General features: G+C 63.3%; 1 protein-coding gene and 1 long non-coding RNA gene across 4 annotated transcripts in view; one reads left to right on the forward strand and one right to left on the reverse strand.

Moving 5' to 3' along the window:
- Nucleotides 1–314: 314 nt before the first annotated feature.
- Nucleotides 315–26,105, forward strand: part of Prr5 (proline rich 5) — a 45,452-nt gene continuing 19,661 nt past the window's right edge. Inside the window, exons 1-2 of one of the 2 annotated variants that reach the window (XM_076853371.2) lie at nt 315–374; nt 21,697–21,816. In XM_076853371.2, coding sequence (XP_076709486.1) covers nt 21,707–21,816 — 110 coding nt within the window. In that variant the 5' untranslated portion in view covers nt 315–374; nt 21,697–21,706. Of the gene's footprint in view, nt 375–21,537; nt 21,817–26,105 lie in introns of those variants that run through there. The other variant, XM_076853372.2, reaches the window with a different exon arrangement.
- On the reverse strand, nt 12,929–14,608 carry LOC143397293 (uncharacterized). 2 transcript variants are annotated; one of them, XR_013091151.2, is made up of 2 exons: nt 14,357–14,608; nt 12,929–13,495 (listed from the first exon to the last, which is right to left on the reverse strand). It is a non-coding gene; the product is annotated as an uncharacterized LOC143397293 (long non-coding RNA). The 2 variants fall into 2 exon arrangements; XR_013091150.2 differs by having other exon boundaries at nt 12,929–13,545.

Here is a 26,105-nt window from a genome sequence, read left to right on the forward strand (position 1 = left end):
CTGGACACAGAGCCTCAGACGCCCCCGACAGCGTGCGCCGAGCTAGACCGGTGGATGAGTCCCCTTTCGATCTCCCCAGCTGCTCCCAGTCTTGCCGGGATGGGGGCGGGGCCTTAATGCGCTGGGGCGGGGCCTTGATGCGTGGGCGTGGCCTTGATGGGCTGGGGCGGGGCCTCGGCAAGGCTGGAGCTGCTGAGGACGAGTCTGGGGAGGGCTCTGGGCCGGGGCGGGCTCTAGGCAGGGGCGGGGCCTGGACGGGGCGGGGCCTCGGCGGGGCGGGGCCTCGGCGGCCCCTCCCCCTGCCCGGCTCAGCTCTGCGCGGTGGCGGCGGCGGCGGCGGCGGCAGTGGCGGCGGCGGCGGCTCGGGGACCGAGGTGAGCGGCGGCGGGGCCGAGGCCGGTCCTGGAGGGGCCTGGGGACACGCGCGCCCCGCGGAGGGCGAGGGCCCGCGGGAGCGGTGTGCGCGCGTGTGTCGCGCCGAGAGCCGCCGCGGGGCGGGGTAGGGGTCGGGTGGGAGCTGCCGGCAGGCGCGGCCCCCGGTCCGGTGTCTCCGCGGACCTTGGAGCTCGGGCCCCGACTCCCCGCCGCTTCTCTCTGTCTCTGAGCTTCTCGTGATCTCTGCGGGTGGGTCTCCGGGGCCGCGTCCAGACCCCTGTCCGGCCGCCTTGTCATCCGATCGCCCTGCCACTCCGCCCCTCGGCTCCGCGGCTCCCCCCTCCCTCGCCATTGCCCCCTAATAGAGCGAACAAAGATGGTCGAGGGAGGAGACCCGCCCCTTCAGAGCCCTGGACCGGCTCAGGCTGCAGCCGCCCTCTGGCCTCTGGCCTGGGCCTCCAGCCACCTTCCTGGCAGGGAGCTGGCACTGCGGAGAGGATGGAGGCAGGTCTGAGTCGCCAGGCAGGTCCCCGGGCAGAGGCCTAGGGCTTAAGCACCTAAGGGGTCTGTGTGGTCAGGACCAGGAGACCCCTCCTTACCCTGGGACCCGTGGGGACAGATGTGCCTGGCCAGGGGTCTGAGCCTCTGGCCGATTGGGATCTATCATTAGGTCCTCTTGACATGAGCAGGCCTGATGCTTTCTAAGATTTTTTTCCACCAGAGCCAAGGTGAGGAAGAGGCTCTGGGCTAGGGGAGGGTCCCTGGCCTATGAGTCATAGCATTTGGTCCCAGCCTTGACCACTGGGCCACTTCCCCATCTGTGGAGTGATGTCTGTGAGTGGCCCTGGGGACAGCATGGCATGACATCGCTGTGGAGTGGCTAGCTGTGCTCTTGCTGACAGCACAGCTCTAGTTAAGTGCCCAGGATTCTAAAAGCCGAGGCCCATTTCCAGGACTGGATCTTCCCTATGGCCCTGCACGGGGCCCAGCTCAGAAAATGCTTCTTGGGAGTGAGCTCTGGGCTCTCCAAGAGAGGACCACCTGACCGTCCTCCTTAATGACACTGCCTGATAAGATGGAGATTCCTGGGCCCCTGTCCTGAACAGCTGATGAGGGCACCAGAAATCTGCGTTTCACGAGTCCCTGGATCCCTTCTGAAGTGCACTCAGGGTGGGTGCCACTGGGAGGTGGAGTTGGATAAGAGGGACAAGGTCATCTACCTGCCTGTGGCTGGCAGGCGTTGGGGCACACCCAGAAGGACCCACCCTAGGGGCCAGGGCTTTGCTGTGTCCCTGGGTGAGCTCTGGCCCCTCTCTGGGCTCACCCTTCCCCACCAGGCAGAGGGGAGGAACCTCTGTTTTGACCTCCCGGGGGGTGGTTCCCGCTGGTGGCCTGGTGTTCCAAGCCCTTCGTTTAAATCATGGGGGTGGGGTTGCTGTGGAGCCAGGCCACCTAGGTCAGTGTGCTAGGTCCATGGCCGACCGACTGTGTGGCCCTAGGCAAGTCACTTTGCTTCTCTGGCCCTCAGTGTCCTCATCTGAAAACAGTCACCCTCCTCCACATTGGGGTCATAGGGCAGGTCCAACAGAGTGCGATGCCAGGCCCCTCAGGAGCACTGTGATGTGGGTGTGACAGTCCCAAGACGGTTGGCGCTTCCGCAGGAGGCAGCTGTTGTGATGGTCTGGTGATGGGGACGGTGTGTGGCTGGCCTCCTCTGCCGAGGGGAGGCTCCGGGCTGCGGCCCTTTTGTTTCTAATGGATGCTTAAAAGGCCTGGGGCTGGTGGAGCAGAGCTGCCTGGGGACGCCGAGCTGTGGCTGGTGGCGTGGTGTGCTGCCAGCTTCCTGGCTCACGGCAGGCCTGGGGACAGGAACAGTTGCCCGCTCCCTCCCTTACCAAGACCTCCGGGCCTGGCAGATGGCAAGGCAGCCGCCAGTCACCTCGCAGGAGGGGGCCGGCCACAGATGCCATGTGGCTTCAGAGCAGGACAGGTCAGAGGGTGGCAGCAGCAGCCCCAGGGTCAGACAGAAGGGTCAGGCATTCCACCCCGAAGCCCAGGCCAGCCCCGGGGTCCTGTGTCCAGCGTGACTGGCCATCTCCCAGGTTGGAGATGGGATGTGAATGAGAAGCTTGGGCCACTGTGAAGACAGGGTTTGGTGGAGCAAGGAGGTGGCTTCCTGGTGACAATACAACATCCCCTTTTTCTTGTGGCCATGCCCCTCTTGGTGGAGGAGCACCTGGTGGGATAGTGAGGGGGCACTTTTTCTTTCAAGAGGGGTCTCGCTGGGTTGCCCAGGCTGGCCTCAGGCTCGTGGGCTGAAGCCATTCTCCTGCCTCAGCCTCCCGGGAGTGGGGAGGGGGCCGGTGTGCACTGTGCCTGCTGGCCTGGGTCTCTGAACTCTGTGGAGAGCATATTTCTTGGTGACTTTGGAAATCTCAAACCTTGGAGAACTTCTGGCCTGAGACTCTCAGCCAGTTGGCCCAGAGCAGAGAGCTTTGGGAGCTGGGGAGGGACAAGTGTGCCATACAGAGTCCAGCCCACCTGCCCTGGGAGGCCACTGTCCTCTCCTGCAGAATTTGGGTTGGGACAGACAGCCCTGGTGATTGAGGGTGCAAGTCCTGAGGCCACCCAAGTTTGAGTGCACCCCGACTCTTCTGCTGTGTGGCCTTGACAAGATCCCCATCCTCTGCCTCCTTTCTTGTCTACAAAATGATGATGGTGGCAGCAGCTGTCTCATAGGGTTGTCACGAGAATCAGGTGGTGCCATGTCAGGTGCTGGGACAGCCCTGGCAGGAGCGTCCTGTTCATGAAGCAGTGAGGCGGTGCTATGGGGACAGGCTCTGGCAGCACTGTTTGGAGTGGCACAGAGTTGCAGCAGCGTTGATCTTGTGCCCCGCACGGTGGCACACACCTGTAACCCCAGCTACTGGGAGGGAGGTGGTGAGGCAGTGGGATGGCAGATTCAAGGCCAGCTGAGCAACGTGGTGAGACCCCATCTCAAAATAAAATAGAAAGAGCATGTTGCTGGGTTGGGGTCAGCGTCAGTGTCCGGTACCCACCTCTGCGCAGCACGCCTCAGGGCACAGGGCAGCCTCCATGGATGCCCGGCTCTGCACCTTACCCCAGAGCGGTGGGGACAGAGGAAGAGTGTGCTCTTGTGTCCTGAGGCTCTCTACATGCTGGGACATGTAGGAGGGCACAGGACTGTCCCTTTGTAAAAGACAGTCACGCAGCACAGAGGACATCCGTTCACTTCTGACCCCACAGCGTGGGCTTCCCCTGGAGGTGGGGGTTGCTATCTGCTGAACACCTGCCGTGTGCCAGGCCTGGAGGCTTCCCGGGATTCCGTCTGGCTCCTGCTGGCCAGCCCAGGGGGTGCTTATGGACATGCCCCATTAACAGAGGGGAAGACTGAGGCCCAGAGAGACCAAGTGGCTGAATGGAGATACGCAAGAGCAAGGGCTGGGCTTGCACTTGGGTGTCTCTGGCACCAGGTGTGCAAGTAGCCACTGTCCCCCCACCAGAGGCAAGCTTGAGGGTGAGGACACATGCTAAGAAGCCATCATGCAGGGCACCCCGTGGGCTCCTCAGATGCCAGTGTAAGCCTGCTCATTTTCTGGAAGGTTCTTCAGGCTGTGCCTGCGTGCCATCAGCTTGCTGGCTAAGGCCATTATCAGGTTGCAAAAGCAGTTTCTCCAGAATAATCCGTCCGTCCGCCCTGGTACCCACAGGAGAACCCAGGCCCCAGATGTGGGGCAAGAGTGGGCCCAGCCCTGGAGCAAGGCCCTGTTCAGTACTGTGAGACCAGAGTTCCAGTCCCCCCCGGGGAGCTCACCGCCACACGGTGCTGGGGGGCGTGGGCAGGTGGTGGTGATGGTCCCTGCGCCGCAGGCACCACGTGGAAGAAGGGGGCCAGAGCTCCGCTGTGCCCCGCTGGGTCAGAGGCTCCATGGGCAGCAGAGTGGCCCTCACATCCGTCCCAGCAGCTGCCCATCTTGTCCCCCTCAGACCAGACCCGAGGGTGAGGGGGAGACCACTCTGGGCAAGCAGGGCGCACAGTAGGTGCTCAGTGAATCCTGGGGGACCCATCCTGTCTCTAGGAGAAGCGAACTGTAAAGCTGCTGTGGCTGTGTTGTGTGACGCCTGGGGAGGACCCCAGGCTCGGGGGCCGCCGGTGGCCTCGCTCCCTGGACAGTGGCATTTCTGTTATCCCTTTACAGCCTCTCAGTGAGCACGTGCTGAGAGGGGCTGTCTCTGCCTGGGGTCACCACCTCCCTGTGACACCACGGCTGTGACAAGGTGGCTGCTGCTTTCACTGTGGCGCGAGCATCTCCCTGGCAGCCCGCGGGCTCCTAAATCATGGTGATCCTAAATCGCAGCTGTGCAGTACCCTGTCCTGTCGCCATGCCCCCAGACGTACCCCTCTGGAGGGCCCCTAGGTGGACAGTGGAAAGCTGTGTGACCTCGGCAGGGCCCGCACTGCCTCTCACCTTCTGCTCTGCTGTCAGACGGGAGCACGAACATGGCATTCCAGGCCCTGGGAGGCTCAGCGAGGGCCTGGGACGTGGGCACCCGGGACGTGAGCACCGGGCACGTGGCAGGCGGCTTCCGGCCCTTGTTCTGGTGGGGCTGTGGCTGCTGTTGGGTGGTCACCATTACTTGAGCCCCATCCCCCCAGATGAAGTGTGGGGTTCTGCAAGCAGCCAGCAGACTGTGGGTCCCCAAGTCCTGCCCCTGGACCTGACTTCTACGCTCCGTGTCCCCTACCCTGAACAGCCCTGGTGAGGTGCTGGGGACACTCTCATTATCAGCCTCACTTGGCCCAGGAATGGGCCCTTAGCTCCATCATAGAGCCAGGCTCCAAGGGGGCAGGGGCCTGCCCAGGGTCACACAGAGGAGATAGGCAAGGGCTGGGCTTGCGCCTGGGTCTCTCTGGCTTCCTGGGGGAGGGAGGACGGGGACAGCAGGCCAGGGGCAGAGGCTGGAGTCTTGGGGATGAAGAGGAGTGGGGCTCTCCATCCACGGGCACAGGTACGGAGGCTCCAGGGGGGCTGCCGAGCTGACCTGAAGTCACTGGGCAGGAGTGGGTGGCCTGGTCCTGGTCCCCGTGCCTCCCCGTATGTCCTTCCATGCAGACAGGAGGGGGTGCTCCGTGGGCTGGACTGCAGGCTCCTCTCTGGGGACTGCTCCGTGAGCAGCAATAAAATATTTACCAGGAGCTCGGGCGGCTGGGCTTCCCTGCCCAGGACACAGCTGGGGGCGGCTGCCACCCTGGGCCTGTGGCCTCGCTGAGTTCTGCTGAGTCACAGGGTGCCCCGGGAGCCACCCGCCCCGCTCCTGGCCCCTTGGCCACGTGGAAGCCACATAATGTGTAAGCCATTGGCTTCCACAAGGCCAGGTGGCCTCAGACCTCACCAGGGGACAGTGCAGCCTTGGCCAGGGTGCAGGGAGGAGACGCGGGGGCCTGGCTGCACCCCTACAGCATCCCACCCCCTGAGTCCTCTGGACACCCCACGAGGTAAGTCCGTGTATGTCTCTGTCCAGTGGTGGGGACACTGAGGCTCCTGTGGGGTGCCAGGTGTCCAGGTCTCGGGGCTGTTAGTGGCCATGTGGAGATTTGAGGGGTGTCTGTCTGACCAAGGCCTGTCCCTTGGGAGCCCACCCGGTTCTAGCTTAGAGTCAGGACCAGCTGTTCGCCGCCCTGGTGTGACATTGCTGTGGCTCGAGGTTTGTGCTTTTGGTTTTTAGAGTAGCACCAACACCAGCAGATGGCTCCTTCCCACGCCGCGCTGGGGAGAGCAGCAGGGCGCCGGGCCTTCATCATTCATAACACACATTCTGGGTGCCCTGGCCACGGGCCAGCACTCTAGGGCCTGGGGACTGGTGAGGGAGCTTATGCCATGCAGAGTACGGGGAGCCCCCAGAACACGAGAGGAGTACGTTCAGCCACTGGGCCTGCATACTCTGTGTGACCTCAGGCAGGTTGCTGTGCCTCTCTGAGCTTACTCTCAGACTCATGGCTGGGGAATGAACTCTGCTTCTTGAGCTCTGTCCTGTCCTCACATCCGCTGATGCTTGGCAGGCACACATCGGCCTCGGAACTGGCTCTGGTTTCCAGAAAGGCAGCAGCCCTTCTTGATGGTCCCCCCGGAAATAACCAGGAGCCAGTGCCTGAGGGCCTGGAGACCATCTTGGCTCCAGTGGAAGTTTTTCCTAAGGTGCTCGGGGTTCTGGGGGGAAGCTCAGGTCCCTGGAGCCACCGGCACAGTGGCCATGGGCAGGAGAAAGAGCTGGCCACACACAGCGCCAGTGGAACCCTGTGGGTGGCCCGTCATTTCCAAGTCCCCACTGGGGCCAGGCCCACATCTAGGCCCTGGTGCCCTGAGCATGCAGGCCTTCCAGCCCCGGCCGCCCCGGCCGCCCCAGCCGGCCTCTCTCCTGGTGCCGCTCCATCGCTGCGACAACATGCCAGGGCCAATCGGCCTAAAGGAGGAGAGACCTGCCTGGCTCTGGCTTCAGAGGGGGCAGTCCCTGGCCGGCCCCGCGGCTGTGGCGCCAAGGTGAGGCAGAGGATCTTGACGGCAGGAGGCCGCTCACCTAGTGGTAACCAAGCAGCAAAGAGAGAGGGGAAGTGGCCAGGGACACACATGTCGGTGCCCAGCTGCTCCTGGACTGAGGAGACGCCTCTCCTCTTCCTCCTGTCCCGTCTGCAGATGGCGGGGACAGTCCCCTCCCAGCTCGGTGTGAGGCTCCACGCACCTGGAGCTGCACAGGCCTCTGCGAACCAGGTCCTAGGGACCCTGGAGGCTTGCTAAGCCAGGTGAGCGGAGCAGCCTTCCAGAGTCCAGCAGATGTCAGTGCAGCCCAGCTCTGGGAGGGCGGGACACTTAGTCGGCTGCTTTCCCCACGCGGGAGCCAGGCCAGCTGGAGAAGACCAGCCACTGAGCCCAGAGGACACTGCTGTGTGGAGCCCTTTTGGGCTGAGTGGCCGGGACAGCGAGGCCCCTGAGGGACCAAGTGGGAGCAGACCAGGCCAGCTGCCCTCCTCAGCGGCCCTTGGGTCCAGAGCATGGAGGTGGGGGCCTGGGGGAGCCCCCTGTGCAGGGGCCGCCAAGGCCAGGGTGAGGACCAGCAAGGGGACAGAGCTAGGAGACGGTACAGAGGGACAGCACAGCCTGGCCCTTGGATTGACCTGCTCCCCCCGGCCGAGGTGTCCTCTGCCCCCCGGGGTCACAGAGCGGCGTGGCCAGGACAGTGAGGCATCCTCTGCTGTCCCTGGAGGTAGGACAGGAGCCAGCCCTCCGTGAAGACGAAGTCAAGGTCAGGGACCTTTCCCTGGTCTGCTGGCCCCGAGACCAAGAGGTCCCTCCCTGGAGGATGTGGGGAGGGGAAGGGCTCTGTCCCCAGCTCAGACGTCCCCTCCTGGCATGGGAGGTGCTGAGGGCGCCCTGTCGGCAGAGGGCAGGTGAATGTGAGGGGAAGAAGGAGGACCCGGCCGCCAGGTCCACGACGGCCCCCGTCCTTCCCCATGGGCCCCACCGGCCTCCATGTGCCCATGGACGAGGACCCTCTGCCCTCCTCACTGAGCTGCTGTGAAGGCCCGGGAAGGGCCGCTGTCGTGATGAGGTGGGGTCTGAATCCAGCGCCTAGCCCAGGGCGGGCAGGTGTCGGGCACAGGAGGACAGGCAGAGGGCCGGTGCCCGCTGCACGTTGTGCTGCCCGCTGCCCACTGCCCGCCCCTGGGTGAGGGGCTGCTGACGCCCCACCAGGAATCCCGAGAGCATGAGCTCGGTGTGGCTGGGAGCAAGCGGCCGTGAGCCCGACTGACAGCGGAGCCAGCCAGGGAGGGACAGCTCCTCTCTGCAGAGTCCCGGGCCTCTCGGAGCCTCCCCAGCCGTGTGCCCACCGTGGGTGGCCGGCAGTGTTGCTTCCAAATTCTGCTGTGTGCACGTATACAGAAGGCTTCAGTGGATCAGATCCCCCAAGCAGGGTGTCGCAGGATGAGCAGGAGTTGACCAGTCAATTAGGCTTAGGGAAGGGTCATTCCAGGCAGGGGAAGGGCAAGTGTGTGGACGTGGACTGGGCCCGGCCTCCAGGGACAGTGCCTTTCACCGGAAGTCTTCCTCTGCTCCATTCATTCTGGTGACCTTAGGGGGCTCCTGGTTCCCCTTCCTCTCCCCTTAGACACCCTGGGAGCTGACGGCTTGGGCTTCCTGCAAGGGGCTGGGTGCTCCCACTCCCATGGCCACCGCTGGCCCCATCTCTGCAGCGAAGCCCGGGAGAGCCTCTTCCTGTCACCTGCCCCCTGAGTCTGGGGAGACCCCTGTGGGCTGGAACAGAGGCCGGGAGCAGAAGTGACTGCTCGGCCCCACCCCACCTGCACCTGCGCCTGAGCCAGGCCTCGCGGACACAAAACAGTCATTGCCAGAACTGGCACTGAGAAGCCCCTCGGCAGCCCAGGCCAGGTGGCTGAGCAAAGCCAACCCCATGCCCAGCCCCCCAGGGGAGGGCAGGTGCTGTGTCCACTCGCCAGCTCCTGCTGCAGGTGACCTGTGGGTCACCTCAGGCACCTGTGGCCTCAGGGGCTCCTGCCGGGGGGTGGGCCCAGCCAGCCTCAGGTCCTGCCCCTGCGGGCAGTCCCCCCACCCCTGCCTTCCAGGGCCGTGTTCTCCCAGCCTCAGTCCCTCCATCTGGGAGATGGGCGCCTTGCTCAAGGACCGCTGGGAGGGGAGTGGGCCTCGGTTCTGGATGTGGGCGCTGGCCACCTGCCGTTGAGCTCATTCCCAAGTGAAGGGGACTTGTCTGCCCTTGGTCAGAGCCGTAGCTCAGGACCGGGCTGGGTCCTCTGCAGGCCCCTGTCATCTGCTCCGACCACAGTGGCTGGCGGGATCCTCACAGCCACGCTCAGCAGTGGGGCCAAGGGTCAAGCTGATGGGGTGCAGGAGCCCGGGTTGGAGGCAGGCTGGGCAGGGCTGGCTTCTCATCTGGGACCCCAGAACCTCAGGCCACGTCCCCAAGAGAGGGTCCCGATGGCCCTGCCTCTCACTTCTGCCCTCTACGCAGCCCGCAGAGGCGTGTCATCACCCCGGGGGGGCGGTGCTCTCTGGCAGCAGCAGCGCCAGTTAGAAGACAGCGGGGTGGGCATTCCTCCAGGATCAGTCCTTCCGCGGGCCTGGCTGGCCGCCCCTGTGCTGCCCCGTGCCTTCCCTCACCTGAGTGCCCAGCGCCCTCGGCTCCAACCCAGGCCAGCTCTCAGGTGCGGGGTCCACTCCAGCCATGGGCCTCCCCTGAGCTGGGCAGGTCGGGGGTTCACAGCTGCAGATGGGGTACGGCTGGTGAGGGTGTCTGGAGGCCGGAGGGTCACCTCCCTCCTTCGCCTGTGTGACGTGACGCTCTGAGTCTCAGCCTCCTCCTCCCTCTCCAGTCCCCTCCGTGTCCTCACCTTGCTACCCTCTGTCCCTGGGAAGGGGCTCCCCGCGACAGCCCTGGGCCCGGGCTGGGCTTGGCGGGCGCTCGTGGAGGAGAAGCGCTGGGATTACTGAGGCTGGGGGCGGAGGCGGCCGAGACAGTGCTTGGCCTGGGCTTGGTCACAGCCAGGCTTGGGTTCTGGCACCTGTCACTTACCCCCCTGCATCAGGACCAGGTCACCTTCTCCTCTGAGTCTTGGTTTCCTTGTCAGAAAAACGCGGGTGGAATCTGGGGCCTCACAGGGTGCCCCCAGAGCACGGGCAGGAGAGAGGTTGTGCCGGCGCCAGCCCTGCTGGGCCTCGGGAGCGTCCCGTCTCCTGTGCCTGGACAGGCCGGCCCTGGGCGGCCCCACATGTCCCACCCCTGTGCACAGGTCTCCACGTCTTGAAATGGACAGCAAGTGGTCGTCGTGACCAGACAATCCCCAGCGGCCTCTGGGCCTGGCTTTCTGAAGGGGAGGTGGAAGGCACCAGAAGTGTAGCAGGGACAAGTGTGTCCTGACTCGGGGACACTACCTATGCTGCTGGGCTGTTTACGCAAACTGCAGGACACCCGGGGAGAGACAGGGACGTGGGCCAGGGACTCAGGCCAAGGCCGTGGGAGGTGCCCTCCACCCCGCTCCTCCTTGGCTTGGCACAGGGTGGTAGCTTCCCGGGGCTGGCAGGCCCCATGCCAGGGCCCCGTCCCCGAGCACCAGTCTTTCTCCTGGAGGGGCACCATGATAAGGCCACGTCCCGAAGCCCCTGACAGGCGCCGACTTCCATCCTGTCTGGTTGGGTTTGGATTCCCAGCTGCAGTCTTGGGGACTTGGCCCGGTACTTGGGCCACCGGGGTCTCCACGCCTCGAGGGGCTGTTTCCAGCAGTGCTGTCTGGGGGAATCCTGGTCCCTGGCAGGCACCCCTTCCAGGCTTCCATTTTTATGTGTGTGTTGGCGCTGGGGGTCAAACCCTGCCTCGGGTGCGCCTGGCTCACCCGCGCTCCGCCCAGCCCAGGGGCTTTTGGTCATTGCTCTGCTCGGCAGCCTAGGGTAAGCGCCAGGGGCCACCCTGTGTCAGTTGGGTTAGGCTCTGCAGACCCTGGAGGCATTGTGACCTGTGGCCACAGTTTCCGGGCACAGTCCCCACTTCTTTCTGGGTCGGCAGTGGGTTCCTCTCAGGCTGCACTGACGGAGGCCCGTGATCTGCGCAGAGCTGGGCGAGCCAGTGCCCCCTGCCCCGCGCTGTCCCGTGAGGCCCGCTCTTTCACTACACGCAGCAGGTTCTCAGTTGGCAAGGTTTTCCTGCAGCTTAGCTATTACAGAGTGCAGCCAGCGGGCACCGAGTTAACAACATGCACCCTGCCCCAGCACGGGAGAGGAAGGGCAGGCTCTCGGTGGACTGCGGCTGGAACAGCTCCTTGGAGGGGAGCCCTGCTCTGCTCGTCTGAAATGGGCAGAAGCAGCAGGGTCTACCCGGCGGGGCTGCTGCAAGGGCGCAGGAAGGGCTCATTTACCCAGGCACCGAGATGGAGCCTCCACCCCTGTGTCTGCGCGGTCCTGCCCAACGCAGGCTCACGGCACACTTGGTATTGTGGTGTTAGATCACATACGCTGTAGGCATCCTGGGATGTATTAGCCTCGGCGATAATATTAGCCTGCATCATGACGTTGGTATAGCCTTTTTTTGTGTATGTGCGGGGTGGACACCAGGGATTGAACTCAGGGGCACTCAGCCACTGAGCCACGTCCCCAGCCCTATTTTGAATCTTATTTAGAGACAGGGTCTTACTGAGTTGCTTAGTGCCTCACTGTTGCTGAGGCTGGCTTTGAACTCAAGATCCTCCAGTCTCAGCCTCCTGAGCCGCTAGGATTACAGGTGTGCGCCATTGTGACCAGCGACATTGGTTTAGTCTTAACAGGGATATTGCTGTGACCCACATTGTTGCAAGCTGGTGGTCATTTCCTATTTGGCACTCCCAGGAGGTAGGAGCTTTCAGGCTAGCCGATTCTCTTGATTTCCACCCCCAGGACTGGGGATTGGACCCAGGTTGCTCTACCACTGAGCTTCATCCCCAGTCCTTCTAGTCTTTATTTCCAGACAGGGTCTTGCTAAGTCATCCAGGCTGGCCAGGAGCTCGTGATCCTCCTGCCTGAGCTTCCTGAGCATCTGGGATCACAGGTGGGGGCCACCGGCTGGCTCTGCTGATCTTCCCAAGACCAACACTGTGTAAGAGGCTGTATAAGAACGGCCCTCCTGTGGCGTCTCCCCATGTCCGTCCCGAGCCTGGCCTGTGGGTCATCTCTGCAGTGGCGGGAACCCAGCACCCTCCTCACCGACAGCCTGTGACTCATCCCACACCTGCAGATCTTCCACCCCTTATCAGGAACCCTGATGTGCTCTGAAATTCCTGCTGGACCTTTGAGTAATAATGCAGGGCCTGTCCCTTGGTGCACCCTTCAGGCATCTGGCAGCATGTGACAGTCATTCCCAGGGAAGTTCCAGCACAGAGAAGTGGGGTAAACAAAGACTCTCAGAGCTGGCTCCAGGTCTGGGTGTGTCTTGGGACTGAGCTCAGACCCCTGGATTTGTCACCCTGGGGTCATGGTGACCAAGACAGCAACCCTGCTGGGGAAGGTGGGGACATAAAGTTTTCCTGGAGTTTTGCTCCAGGAGGGGACAGGAGAAGGTGGCTCTGTTCCAGTGGGTGAGGGGTGAGGCTAAGGGTGGGGGCAGGGAAGCAGGCGGGGAGAGAAGTGTGCAGGTGGCAGGAGGAGCCCAGCTGGCCAGGGTGGAAGGGAGGCTGGAGGCAGCTGGGGCACAGGAAGGGCCTTGCAGGGGCAGGTGGGTGGGTGGGGAGCTGTGGCCTGTGCACCTCCCTCCTCTGCACACAAGCCGCATGGCACCCAGTCTGAGGGGGTAGGCAAGCACAGTCCCAAGGCCCTACCACCAGTGGAGGGAGGGAGGAGGCAGGCAGAGGGGGGGGCTGCTTCCCCATTGGAGGCCCAGGGCAAGTTGACACCTGGGCATGGGGGACCAGAGTCCACCCTGGAAGGGTGGGTAGGCTAGTTTGTGACACCGGAGTTAAAAGACAGAATTTCAACACGTCTGAGGACCTTAATTGGTTTTTCTTTGGGATCTAGAATCTGGCAGCACTGCATTCCATCATATGGAGTCCCTGCTGGGCCGCGCTGGGCACAGAAGGTGGCGGTGCCCACCGAGGGCCCAGGGAAGCAGGAGCAGGGACAGAAAGAGGGTTGACTGTTCTTGCGGAGCCTGGGGCAGGGGGACTTCCTCGTCCTGTGGCTGGAATGGCTCGTTGGGGGTTGGCTCTTGCCTCTGTCTCTGCTGAGCTCAGGTGAACAGCTCTCAGTTGGGAGCCTTGGTGGCCTGGAACTTCAGCTCCAGTGAGTCCGTTTGGCTCTCTCTTGTGCCTGGTGCAGGAGCTCCGTCCAGAGGCCTCTTGAGTGTCTTCTGAGGAGGGAGCACCCACCCCTGAACACAGGCACACCTGGCGGGCACCTGGGCAGGGTTTCCTGGACCCCCGTTCTGTAGACGGGGAGACTGCAGCACATTACAGAGAAGTCGTCAGCCCACGCAGGTGGTTCCCGAGTGGTGAAGTCCCACACGCTCTCACTGCCCTCTATCACGGTTGCCCTGAAGGGCTGATCGCCCGCTGGAGGAAGAGCAGGCAAGGGTGTGGGCAGGGCAGGGCCTGGGCAAAGCCTGGCGGGAAGCAGGCAGAGAGTGAGGGAGCAGCGGGGCCTGGAGGTCAGAGGCAGAGGACAGAATGGGAGGCTGTGCCCAGGCTGCGGAGGGGCTGGGACACCATCTTGGAAACAGAGCCAACGCTCAGGCAGAGGGCCTGGCCCAGAGCCCACGAGTAGACAGGGCAGGGCCACTCTGGATCCACGCGAAGGTGGACGCCAGCAGGAACCAGGGAGGCTGGGTTGGGAGGGTCCTGAGCCCAGGGCCTGCAGGATGGAGGGGGCAGGAGGCTGCAGATACCCAGGGAAAGCGCAGCAGAGTCCAAGCCCGGCCATCTCTGCCCAGATCTCAGGCAGGCAAGGCCTGGGCCACCGTCAGGACTTGGGTGGACACCTGACCATCTGGGAGGCTGGAACTGGGACTCTGGAGCCAGTCCCGACTCTGCCTCTCCCCAGCTGTGACTCTGCAAGCGACCTCAGGATTGAGACCCTCAGCGTCTGCCTCAGTGGCTTGGGGCTGGGCAGAGGTGGGACCTCAGTGAGGGGCACACTGGGGTCGCTCCTCCCACCCCATGGGGGCTGGGCCCAGCCAGCCCCACCCCCACCTGCCAGCCCCTCCGGGGAACCCGCTGCAGCTCCTGCTCACTCCACACACCTGCTGGGGACTCCCAGCCCCTCCCCCACCCTGTGACATGGCCCGCTGTCTTCGCCAGGGGCCTGGCATGCTAAATGCCATCTTGGGGAGCTTCCATATGGGGATCGGCAGGGCCCAATGACCCAAGAGCAGCCCCAGGACAACCTTGAGCTTAATTTACGAGAGTGCGCCAGACCTCGCGGGGCTGCTGTTCTTGAGTTCCTGGTGGAACGGCAATGCCTGTCGCGGGCTGTGTGGAATGTGATGAAACAATCATCAAGAGAAAGACTTGGGGCCCGATCCCACACCAACCAGGCGCACGGGTGGTCGGCTCCTCGTCTGGGGGCAGCGCCAGCCTGGGCTCTGGCTTCCTAAGCAGTGTCCTTTCCAAGGATTCTTCTGTGAAAGGCTGCGGCAGGGAAGGTGCCCTGGGGACCTGGGGCAGGAAGGCAGGCCCGCGCCCCGCCAGCCCTGCGCCTGCCCAGTGCAGCTTCACCCCACGTGTCTGCCCAGTGGGCGTGGGAACGGGCCTGGCTGGGCGCAGGGACACATGTGATCCCAGGGACTCCAGAGGCCAGGCAGGAGGATGGCAAGTTCGAGGCCAGCCTGGGTGAGTTAGTGAGACCCTGTCTCAAAACACCAATAGAGAGGGCTGGGGCTGGGCTCAGTGTTGAGTTCCCTGTCCACCCCCAGCACTGCAGACCAGGAATGGGGCCGCTGCTGCTGGGGGAGTCCAGGCCAGGAGGGGGCCCTGTGTCGTGCGAGCTGGCCGGTGTTCAGAGCTAAGCTGGCAGGGTGAGCGCCCGCTGCCCGCTACCTGGAGCTGTGCTTCCCTGCCGCAGAATGCAGGGGTGGGGACGCCAGGGGTCTCCAGTGTGTGCGTGTTGGGTGGCTGCAGGTTTCCTGGGGCCACAGCCAGGCCAGGGCGCGCAGCCCCTGTTGGAGGAAAGCAATAAGCCTGCCTCCTAGGACTCGGACAGGAGCTCGCCTTCTCACACGGCGGAGGTGGGAGTCAGAAGGCGAGGTGCTGGCAGAGCCAGGGCCCTTCCTCCCCTCCTCCGCCCCAGGCTGCACTCCTTGGTGTCCTGTGGCTGGTCACTGTGACTCTCACATGTCCACCCCCATCATCACGAGGCCTGACCTCTGGTCTCTGCATCTCCGTGCCTTTCTTGTAAGGACATCGGTCACTGTGTTAGGACCTGCCTCACTCCAGCATGACCTCATCTTAGCCTGAGGACGTCTGCAGAGACCCTACATCCCAATAAAGTCACATGCTCAAGCACCAGTGGGTAGTAGGACTTCAACAGTTCAACCCACTGCAGGGCAGAGGTCTGAGCCCCAGGGTTCAGCCGCCAGGTGGGCCATCTTGTCTGGATTCGGCCCGGGGTGCCAGGCCAGCTGGCAGCGTGTTCTCCGCACAGCAGGCTGCAGGGTCAGACCCTGCGTGGGGCTGGTCTGGATCTCCCCTCAGCTTTCTGCTGGCATGGCCTCTGTCCCTGATGCTGATCAGAGAAAACAGTTCTCGTAATGCTGGGCCGCATTGGCTGGGTCCCTGGCACAACTAGCTGGGCGGGAGGTGGCTGAGTGCTGGGTTTACGAGGCAGGGTGCTGCAGGTAGTGGCGGGGCAGGAGCAGACCTGGTCTGTGGGATTCCTGCTCCAGCTGACAGGAGCCTGCGTACCTGGGCCATCTGTTGATGGACCTGCATCTGGTTTATAAAACACTCTCCCTGGAGGATCTTTGGAAACAGGGTGCTCAAGCCAGTGCAGTGGCACACACCTCTCATCTCAGTGGCTCAGGAGGCTACCGCAGGAGGATGGCAAATTCAAGGCCAGCCTCAGCAACTTAGTGAGAACCTGCCTCAAAATAAAACATGAAAAGGCTGGGGATGTGGCTCAGTGGTTAAGCACCCCTCAGTTCAATCCCTGGTACCAAAAATTTTTTAAAAAGATGAAAACTGGATGTTCTCAGCCTTATTTACAGATGGGAAACGAGACTTGAAGAGCCTGGAGGGTCTGCCTTTATGAGGTCAGGTTGTCCCACTCACCCCACCCAGAACTTGGAGCAGAAACGAGGGAGGGGGAGTGGGAGGGGCGAGCTCAGGCCTGCTGGGCTTGGGGGGCCGTGGGGTCCTGGGGCTCAGCTGGGAGAGGGAAGACCTGAGGAAAGGCCATCTGTGGCCAAGCCTCTGGGCTGCCCAGGGGTTGAGGAGGCTGTGGACAAGGTACCAATGGCAGAGAGAAGATAGGGCTGTGTGCTCAGCTAAGGCTACAGACACCCCGTCTTTCTTGTTCCCCCTCTACCCCAACACCTAGAACAGGACCTGCACGCAGTACATGCTCAGTAAAAGTTGTACCAGGCTGGGGTGCAGCTCAGGGGTGGAGCACTTGCTAGCATGCAGGTGCTAGTGAGATGCCATTGTCACCAACAGCAGTTGGCAGCTCTGCCACTTTCTGCTGCCAGCCCACAGCTCAAGCAAGTGGCTCACCTCCAGTGTGTGTGAGAAAGCTGATGCTGGCTTGGGGCCACCAGAGAGGACATCCCCTGTGGCGTAGCCTTAGGGCAGAGCCCACCCAGCACTGGTGCCGGCACCACCCCCCACCCTAGGCTTGGCACAGAGCCCATGAGACCCCCATTTGTCACTTCTGCTGGGCCTGATGGATGCCCATCTGCCCTGCACACTGGCCTAGAGACACACGCTGAGAGTAGGTGCCCAGAGCAGGACGCACGGGGACACCAGCCTAGAGTCACTGATGCTGGGGTCCCTGTGGTGCTGTGGGTTCACCCAGCATCAGCAGCCTGGCTCAGGGTCCCTTCCCAGTGTTCAGCCATAGCAGTAGCAGTCCCCAAGCCTGGGAGCCCCCTCGATGTTTGGGAATTGCCCTCACAGGGCAGTGCTGTCACCGTCCCCATTCATCCCAGGGAGCTGGCACAGGCCCAGGGGCAGAGCCAGGCCCTCTTCATGGCTCCCTGTGCCCTGCCTCCATCCCCAAGGGCAGAGACTGCAGCAGCAGGTGCAGGAGGGACTTGGGAAACAGCTTTGGGGAAGCACCAGTCTTTGCCACCGGGGGGCAGAAGTGCCTCTTGGGAGCAGGCAGCACCTAGGAGGAGGGCAGGGTGCCCATTGAGGTAGGTGACAATGACAGAGCTGGGGCTGCCTCTTCCCACTCGGTACAGGGCCCAGCTCAGCTCGGCCACTTACTGACTGTGACCCCCAGCTTCTGTCAGTGCCTGGGGCCTGTCACCTGGAGCAGCAGCCCTGGGAGCACTCGGGAGGCCTGGTCTGAGTGCCACCCTGCCCTGTTCAGGACTCCCTCCTAAACTGGCCCCTCAGGATAGGCGTCTGCCCCCTCTGATCACATGGAGAAGGGGCTGGTGACATGGAGATTGTGAACTTGTCCAGGGGTCTGCATTTGAGAACTGGCACTGACTGCCTGTGGTCCCTTCCTGTCCCCGGATGCCAGACTATCCATCTGTAAAGTGAAGGGCTGGGCCAGGCTCAGGGTCACAGACCCCCAGGTACTGCCAGAGTCTTCAGGTGCCCCTCAGCAGTTGCTGGCACTCTGGGTGCCGCCCCAAGACTGAGTTCAGTCCCAGCAGGGCCGGGAAGGGACGTCCTGGACCAGCCATGGGGACTTTCTGATGCCAAGTCCTGCAGCAGGGAGACTGTCCCAGGTCCCAGGCCTGTGCCAACAGTTAAGGCCACCCTGAGCCAGTTCCTCACCTCTGTCTGAGGCCCTAGAGGTCACCTGACTTGGTGACAGGGCTACGTGGTTTCCTCCTCCACCACCCACCTGTGGCTTGCTCTCCTGTCAGGACACGTCCTGGACTCTTCGGGTTCCCCTTGGCCACTGGGGTCCTACGCCCTACTGGGCAGGCGGGGGTAGGATAAAGTTTGGGTCCAGGGGGAGGAGAGGATGTGGCTCTGGATCAGAGTGGCTCTGGTGGCTTTGGGTGTATGTGAATGTGTCCCCTGCCTCCCATGCCCTTCAGAGAGGCATTTTCCTTCCCTGAAGTCTCAGAAACTCTTAGATGGGTCCTGCCCAGGTCCTGCAATACCATTGCTCAACCCCGCAACCCCTCTATCAGGCTTAAAGGGCCCCACAAGGGCATGGAGGACCCAGTGGGCAGGGGAAGCATGGCCTAAGCCTTCCCAGGGATGGTACAGAGGTGTCCTCTGATGGTCTCAGGGAGCCACTGCAGGCCATGCAATGGTGGGCAGCTGCTCTGCAGGCCCCACGGGGCACAATCGGGCCTGAACTGGAGTCCAGTTCCACAGTGGGCCCCTGCCCTGGGGTTAGTGATGGCCTCCACCACAGAGTTCCAGGCCCAGGGAGCTAAGCCTGTGGCCATGCCAAATGCAGGGTGGCACGTCACCTCTGTACCTGCTCTGCATCCTGACTCCCGGCTGTGTGTGGAGTTACAGCAACCCTCTGCCACCAGCCGGAGATTGTAGTAATGGGGATGGAACCCAGGGCCTTCCCCGTGCTGGACAAGTGGGCGAAAGAGCCACGTCCCAGCCCCTGTACAAGGTTGTTTTGAGATAGGATCTCACTCAGCCTTGGGCTGGCCTTGAACTTTGAACCCTCCTGCCTCAGCTTCCTTTGTGGCTGGGATGACCGGCATGTGACACTCCCTTCATGAGAGATGCCTTCGCGATTGCTCAGCCTTTCCCACCTTCTGGATTACTTACTGCTTGATCCTCCTGCACCGAAGCCCCTCCCTCCAGAGCCCCAGAGCTCTGTCTTCCTGCTCCTCCTCCCCCTCACTCCTCCTCCTCCCTCCTCTCCTCCTCCTGCTCCTTGCTCCTCCCCCCTCCTCCCCTCTTCTCCCCTCCCCCTCCTCCCTCCCCTTTTCTCCCTCCCCTCTTCTCCCCTCCCCCTCCTCCCTCCCCTTTTCTCCCTCCCCTCTTCTCCCCTCCCCCTCCTCCCTCCCCTTTTCTCCCTCCCCTCTTCTCCCCTCCCGCTCCCTCCTCCTTCTCCCTGGGATTCTCATCCAGAGCATTCCCATCTCCCCCAGCCCAGCTCCTCCCATCCCAAGGTGCTGAGCACACAAAGCAGCCCTCCCCTGCCCCAGCAAGGCAACCATCATCCAAAGGTTTGGCGGCTCTGCTGCATTAGCACCAGTGGCAGAGATGTGACAGTCTCATACCTGGGTGTGGGGGCTTCGGTTCAGCCTTTTCACTGTACTGTCTAATTTAACCTGTTCCTCCTGTGAGATAAGTGTGTATCCTGCAGCCACTCAACCAAGTATCTGTTGAGCATTGACTGGGGGCGGGCGTGGACCAGGGATGCAGGGATGAACCAGTCATAGTCCCTGCCCTCCTGGCTCATGGCCAAGGTCAGAAAAAGTCATCGAATGACAGGAGGGCCAACCTGAGCCTCACTGAGGACGAAGTCAGTCAGAGAGGACGCTCTGGGGCCTGGGGAGCAGGCAGGTCCTGAAGGTCCCTACAGGGTTGAAGGCTGGTTTCTTATGCAGCACCGTGACACGGGCAGCACCGGAGGTACTGAGGGCTGCTCTGGCCACCACTGAGAGAGCAGCCTGTGGGGCAGAGAGTGGTCAGGAGGGGTCTGTGGTCCAGGCTAGAGATGCCAGGAGCTGGGGAAGGGAGGAGGGGTCAGTGGACAGGGCAAGAGGGTTTTGCCTAGTGCCATCAGGTTCAGGGGAGAGTCACAACTGTGTCCACCCCCTCCACATGGAAACAGGCTCAAGAGAAGCAGCTTGTCTAAGTCTACACAGCAGGTCCTGGGCACCTGCGAGGCCAGCGTGGTGGATATGGCCCTGTTAGGGACCCAGGGAAGCTGCTGGTCTTCAGGTGGCTAAATTCTCACAGTTGTGCTCTTTCCAAATACGGACCAGTAATTACTGTGGCACTTTTATACACTGTTGTAAACACAGTGCGGTGGGAACCTCCTTCTGCTGAGACACCTGGCCAGGGATGGAGAACACCCATATGGCGACCTGAACACCTGAGGGTGTGGCTAGAAGGTGACCAGGCAGGCTCCCCCCTCTTCCCCAGCCGAGGTTCCCCAGGGACAGCCTCTGAGCATGCACACACCTGCTGAGGAGGAGCCCACCTTCCGTGCCTTGCCCTTCCAGCCCTGGATGGCTGGTCACCCTCTCACTTTCATTCCAGCACAGAGACCAGAAGTGCCTCCTCTGTTGACCTCAGTCCCGTCCTCCCTGGTCCTGGCCCAGGCGTGCTGAGTGCCCAAGCCCAGGGTCCTCGACTGTGGGCAGGGGGATCCTGGCCCTTCCTGGCAGCTCAAGTTGCTCATGAGGGCCTCAGTCTCAGGGTGACAGGCCCCTGTGGGAGGTTTGTGGGAGCCAGGAGTGGTCCCTCATGGCTCTGCCTCCCTAGGACAGGGGGATGTAGGCGCCCAGGAATGCTGGCTGGGTTGAACTGAGCAGCAGCTCCTTCCAAGGTTCCCTTCCATTTGGGGTCAGGCTCCTCCAGCAAGGGGTGGTGCCTGTCAGCTCCTGTGGGAACCCCGGGAGATGGGGCAGGGAAGGCCCCGCCAGGCGGTGGGTGACCTGCCTGGCCTCGTGGTGACTGCTCAGCATTGGGCATGTTCCACTGTGAGCCTCAGTCTCTGCTGGGGAACGGGGTTGCGAAATGGAGCTTCCAAGAGTGCTCTGAGCAGCACACCAGCAGCATCCAGGCTGCGGCTTCCCTGGCAGGAATCACTGCCCCAGGCACAGATTAGGACACCCCACTTGTTTCCACCATCCTGGGGGAACAGGTCGCCACAGCGTGGCAGGTCCCTGCTCTGGGATGACAATCCCTCTTCCTTCAAACCCCAGTCCAGCAACTCCTCCGGGCAGCCAGCCAGAAGCTGCGGGTCTGTGTCCTACGGGCCACGTTGGGGGCTCCTGGCCGGAGGCTCCTCTGGGGCTGAAAGCCTCGATCCAAAATTGTGGGAGAACTGCAGAGGAACCTGTGCCAAGCAAAGGGGTCTCGGGGTCTCTGGGCACAGCCTCCTCGAGCACGCCAGAGGAGGAAGGCGTGAAGGCTAGAGGCTTGATTGTGAGATCGCAGGCCGCAGTCGCTGTGGTTGGTGGGGCTGTGCGTCCTGCGTGCGCTGGCTTCCTGTGGGCACGTGTGGCCCTCAGAAGAGGGGAGGGGGCTGAGTGTGACCCCCGCGACCACGCAACGAGGGACGCACCGGCCGCCAGGGGCGGGGCGTCGAGCCCGCGCCCAGCTGGTCCACGCCCCTGCCCGCCCCTCGCGGAGGCCCCGCCCCCGCCCCGGGCTCCGCCCCCGGCCTGCGTTTGCGCGGGGCCAGTGCCGGAGGCGCCCCGGACCGTGCGCGCTGCAGCCGCTGGGAGCAATGATTAACCCGGCGGGGCGGCCGGCAGGCGGCCCGGGGCGGAGGCGCGGGGCCGGGGCGGGACCCCGCCGGGCCGTTCGGCTTCCTGCTCCCGCCCAAGTTTCCTTGTAGAGGGCGCAGCGCCGGGCCGCGGCGTGGCGTGGCGCAGGGCACGCGTGGCCGCTGAGCGGGCCACCGGGGTCACCATGAGGACTCTCCGCAGGTTGAAGTTCATGAGTTCGCCCAGCCTCAGTGACCTGGGCAAGAGAGAGACGGCGGCCGCCGCCGCGGACGAGCGGGGCACACAGCAGCGCCGGGCCTGCGCCAACGCCACCTGGAACAGGTAAGGCCGCGCCCTCCCGGGTCCCGGCGCCTGGGAGGGGGCCTCGGAGCCTGGCCGCGGGCGAGGGCCGCCCCGAGCGAGGAGCGCGCCCGGGCACCGCACTCTGCTGTTCGCGGAGAACTTGCTCCGCCCGCCGGAGTTGCGCGGGCCGGAGGGAAGTTTAGTGCAACGTGTTCCCGGAGCGGAGACCGAGGCCCGCGAAGTCCGGGGGTTGGTCGGAGCGCCCGGGCCGGCGCGGAATCCGCGCGCGGCCCCCTGCCCGGGGCGCTTCCACGTACGCGCCCGGTGGGCGTGACGGCAGGAAGTGTTCTCCGCGTGTGCAGGGGAGCCCGGGAGCCTCGGGGCTCCGGGTGGGGAGCCGCCGCACTTCCTGTGTCTGCGTGTAAAGTCCGGCGAGGGTGGGCGGTGACTCCCCAGTGGACCCTGCGCTCCCAGCTGTCAGCAGGGGTGCGGCAGCTGCCTGGCAGTCCTGGCCCGACCCTCCCCCCCAGGCCCGACCCCAGCCCAGCGCGGGCCTGGGAAGCCCCTCCCGCCACTGTATGTGCGGGGCGTGCTGGGTTTGCGAAGCCCATCTGTTGGCGTCCGACTTTCAGGAATAGGAATTTCCACCAAAAGGAGACCAAGGGCTGAGGGGGCGAGGCAGGCCGTTGGGGTTCTGTGGATGCCGGCTCCACCTCTGCACCTGGCAGTGCTCCGGATGCCATTTGCCATGCTCCTCCACCCAAACTGTGGGTTCAGCCACCGGAGCCTGGCTGCCACTTGGACACATGTCTAGTCTGTTAATACCACCCTTCATGGGCACCTTGGTGGGCACAGAACTGCCAGCTGGGACCCTGTCTGAGCACTGGGCAGGACCTGGTCACTGTGTGCCTGACTACTAAGTCGCAAGCTGCTTGAGGACTGGGACATGGCTGCCCTGCTTTCTCTCTGGTGGGAATGCACAGCCCTCCCCGTGCACAGTTTGAGCAGAGGAGGAGGAGGATTCCTGCTGGGGAGACTCACTGGCCCTGTGACTCCTGGGGCCTCAAGGTTCCTGTCCTCCTCCGCAGTATTGATGATGGAGAGATCTTGTTTCTTGCCTGGGTTTAGGGGAAGGAGCCAGACAGACTTAATTCACAGCCCTGCTGTGCGGACTTGAGCAAGTCATCTAACGTCTCTGCTCCTCTGATTTCTTTATCTATAAAATGGGCGAATAATGGTGGCCTCTGTCAGAGCTATTGTCAGAACTGAACATGGAAATGCACTGATGTCCCCAGCATGGTGCTTGGCTCGTGGAAGGTTCTCCTGACCGGGAACCCAAGGCCGGCCCCAGTGGTGCACGCCTGTAGTCCCTGAGGCAGGAGGGTCACAGGTTCAAGCCTGGGTGACTTCGCAAGATCTTGTCTCAAAAAATAAAAGGACTGGGAATGTAGCTCAGTGCTAGAGTGCCTCCAGATGTAGTCCCCAGTGCCAAAAAAGATAATAAAAGAACTTATCCTTAGACCCCCTCGAGGCAGCATCCAGGGTTCTCCTTGGGAGTCGGACACTTCCTGAACCTTCCATAACAGACAGCAGGTTTGTGAGCCCCCTCCCACCCAGGCTGGGTCTCCTCCTGGGGTTTCCAAGTGGGAGCCCTGGCTGGGTCCCTGCTCAGGAGACTTAGGAACCCCCTCCCTAACCCTGTGTGACCCTGGAGGCTCTGAGTCTCAGGTGACTTCTGGGACCCCAGGGAGGTCACCTGAGTCCTGCCACTGGTGTGTCACTGGGTGGCCCTGTCCTGTGGCTCCTGCCTGCCCATGTCTCCCAGCCTGGGGCCCCGTCAGCTCCCACCTGTCCTGCATGCACAGCAGGCCCTACCGCGGCCTGTGCTTCTGCTGTGTGCCAGGCCCCTTGAGCAGCCTGCTTCTCCCTGCCCCTCGCCTGGCTCTCAGCCCGCACCACGTGGGACATGCAGGGCCCAAGCCCTGCTCCCCTCCATGGGCAGGTGTGCGCTGGGCTCAGGGTCAGAGTGCCTTCCCCATCTAAAGTGGATACAGTGGGGTCTAGGGGTCCCCTCCTGGTCCCTGAGCGTCATCTGCTGCCCTCTCTCTTGGCATGCTCCCTTGTGCAAGGTCAGGACAGCTTGGACTCCTCATTTCCAATGCACCCCCTCTTGTCTTGTGACTGCCATCATTTTCCTGGGGCTGCTGGAATAAATGACCACAAACCTGGGGCTTTAAACAAGCAAAGGAACCCTGTCGCCGTTGCAGAGGCAGAAGTCCACCAAGGTGTGCTGGCTGTGCCCCCTGGTGGCTCCAGGGCGGTGTCCTTCGCCTCTGCAGGCTCCAGGCTCCTGCACAGCCCTCCAGCCTCTCCTCAGGGCCTCCTCCTCCAGACCCCAGACCCCAGACCTGGGCTGGCTTCCTCTCAGGCTCCTCACCACCACATCTGCCAGGACCCTGCCAGGACTCACCTCCCGGTCACGGCTGAGGTCCTGGGTCCTGTGGGGGGGGCATGGCCCACCCGCTGCAGCCACCACAGGCGCCACCCCTCAGCTCCCACACCTCCCTCTCCTCTGGCACGAAGATGGAGCCCACGCCCTCACCCTCGCCAGTCCTTCCCTCACCCCTCGTTCCCTGCTAGCCTCTGCTGGCCTGGCCCAGGCTTACCAGAGAGCCGCCTGTGGGAGCCTGAGGAGCAGTCAGGACATGAGCAGGGAGAGGCCAGCTCTGGAAGGTGACGGCGCCGGGGGCCTGATCCTGCATTGCAGCCCGTGCCCCTGGGGCCTGCGAGTGGGCACTGAGGGGGTCCAGGCCAGCTGCTGAGCTAGAACCCACCGAAGGCACCTCCTGCTGCTGCTGCGCTGCTTCAGTGGGCAGATATGGCCCCTTCCCGGCCTGTACCAGGCCTGGGCTGAGCCGCGCACCCTTGGGACACTTCTGGGGTGTGGGTGCCAGGTGAGGACAGGAGTCTGCAAGGGTTCTGAAGGTGTCCCTGCTGCTCCCACCTGGCGTCCTTCATCTCCCTGAAGGGCCCTGACCCTGCGTCACCCTGGCAGCCCTGCTCACTGCACGTGCCTGTTGCTCACTTGGGGCCCCTAGTCCTGTGAAGGTCGTGCCCTTGAACTGAAGGGCCACCTATGTTTTCAGATCCTTCCCGGTGGAGCAGGAGGTGCTGGGGGTGACCACCGGGTATATCCTGAGGGGAAGGGCGTGCAGGCCTCTGGAGCTGGGGCCTGAGGTTGGCCTGGTGGGGTGCCAGGGCAGCCCTGGGACCCTCTGGCCAGGCCTGCAGGCACACCCACAGGTGTGCCCTCGGCTTACCCAGGCCTGAGTCTCCCGGCGGGGACGCACTCCCAGCCCCTGCTTCTCCCCTGCCTCCAGGGCACCAGAGACACTCCCGGAAGATGCCCAAGATCCACAGAGGCTCCAGGTTCTAGGGGGACACGCCAGGTATTCAGGCCTTCTCAGGCAGGGCCTAGACAGTGTCCCCACCTCTGTCTGGGAACCCCCGTGGGGCTGACCACATGGGAGACCTCCCCGAGCCCACCTGCAGGCACACCCACCATGGAGCGCCTCCTCGCCAGCCCTGGCCTGCCCAGAGGCTGGGGCCTTGGAGCGCAGTGTCCACCCTGCTCTATGCGGAGGCCTGGGCAGGGATGTGCCCAGGCTAGAGCAGGCGGGGCTTTGCTTCTCACCACCCCACCAGGGCACCTCCTAGGGTGGCCAGCTGTTCACAGCTCATATACAGGGAAGCAAGCCCAGGGGGAAAGGGACTGGGACAGGTCTCCAGTCTGACAGAGCCATCCTCCAGGGACACGCAGGTTCCCAGCTGGGGCCAGGTGAGGTGGGTGTTGGCGGGAAGAGCCGTGTTCCATAGCTAGCAGCTGACTCTGGGGTGGGGGCACAGGCAGGGGTCTCCAGGACCTTGTCTTGTCCCCTGGTCCTGGACAGGCACTGACTGGCCCCATCCTCCAGCATCACAAACACCCATTTCACATCCAGCAGCCACACCCCAGCCTGTGCTGGGGACATGGGCATGGGTGACATCCCCTGTCCCCACAGCCCTCAAGGTGGGGCTCGATGCCCCCATTCTGCAGATGAACAGACAAGGCTCACAGAGGTGCAGGGCCCACCTTGTCCACACAGTGGTCAGGCTGGGGCTGGTGTCCAGCCAGGTCCGACCCACGCCTCCCCCAGCAGCCCTGGAGAGGCTTTGCTTTCTCTGGCGGTAGAGGTTGAGCCGCGTGCTCAGCTGCTGAGGCTTCGACCTCAGCCTCCCTGGCCTCGGGATGAGGGTGTGTGCCCCCCAGGAGGGTCCTGGGGGCAGGC

Source organism: Callospermophilus lateralis, chromosome 4 (genome assembly GCF_048772815.1).
Source record: "Callospermophilus lateralis isolate mCalLat2 chromosome 4, mCalLat2.hap1, whole genome shotgun sequence".
NCBI classification, from domain to species: Eukaryota; Metazoa; Chordata; class Mammalia; order Rodentia; family Sciuridae; genus Callospermophilus; species Callospermophilus lateralis.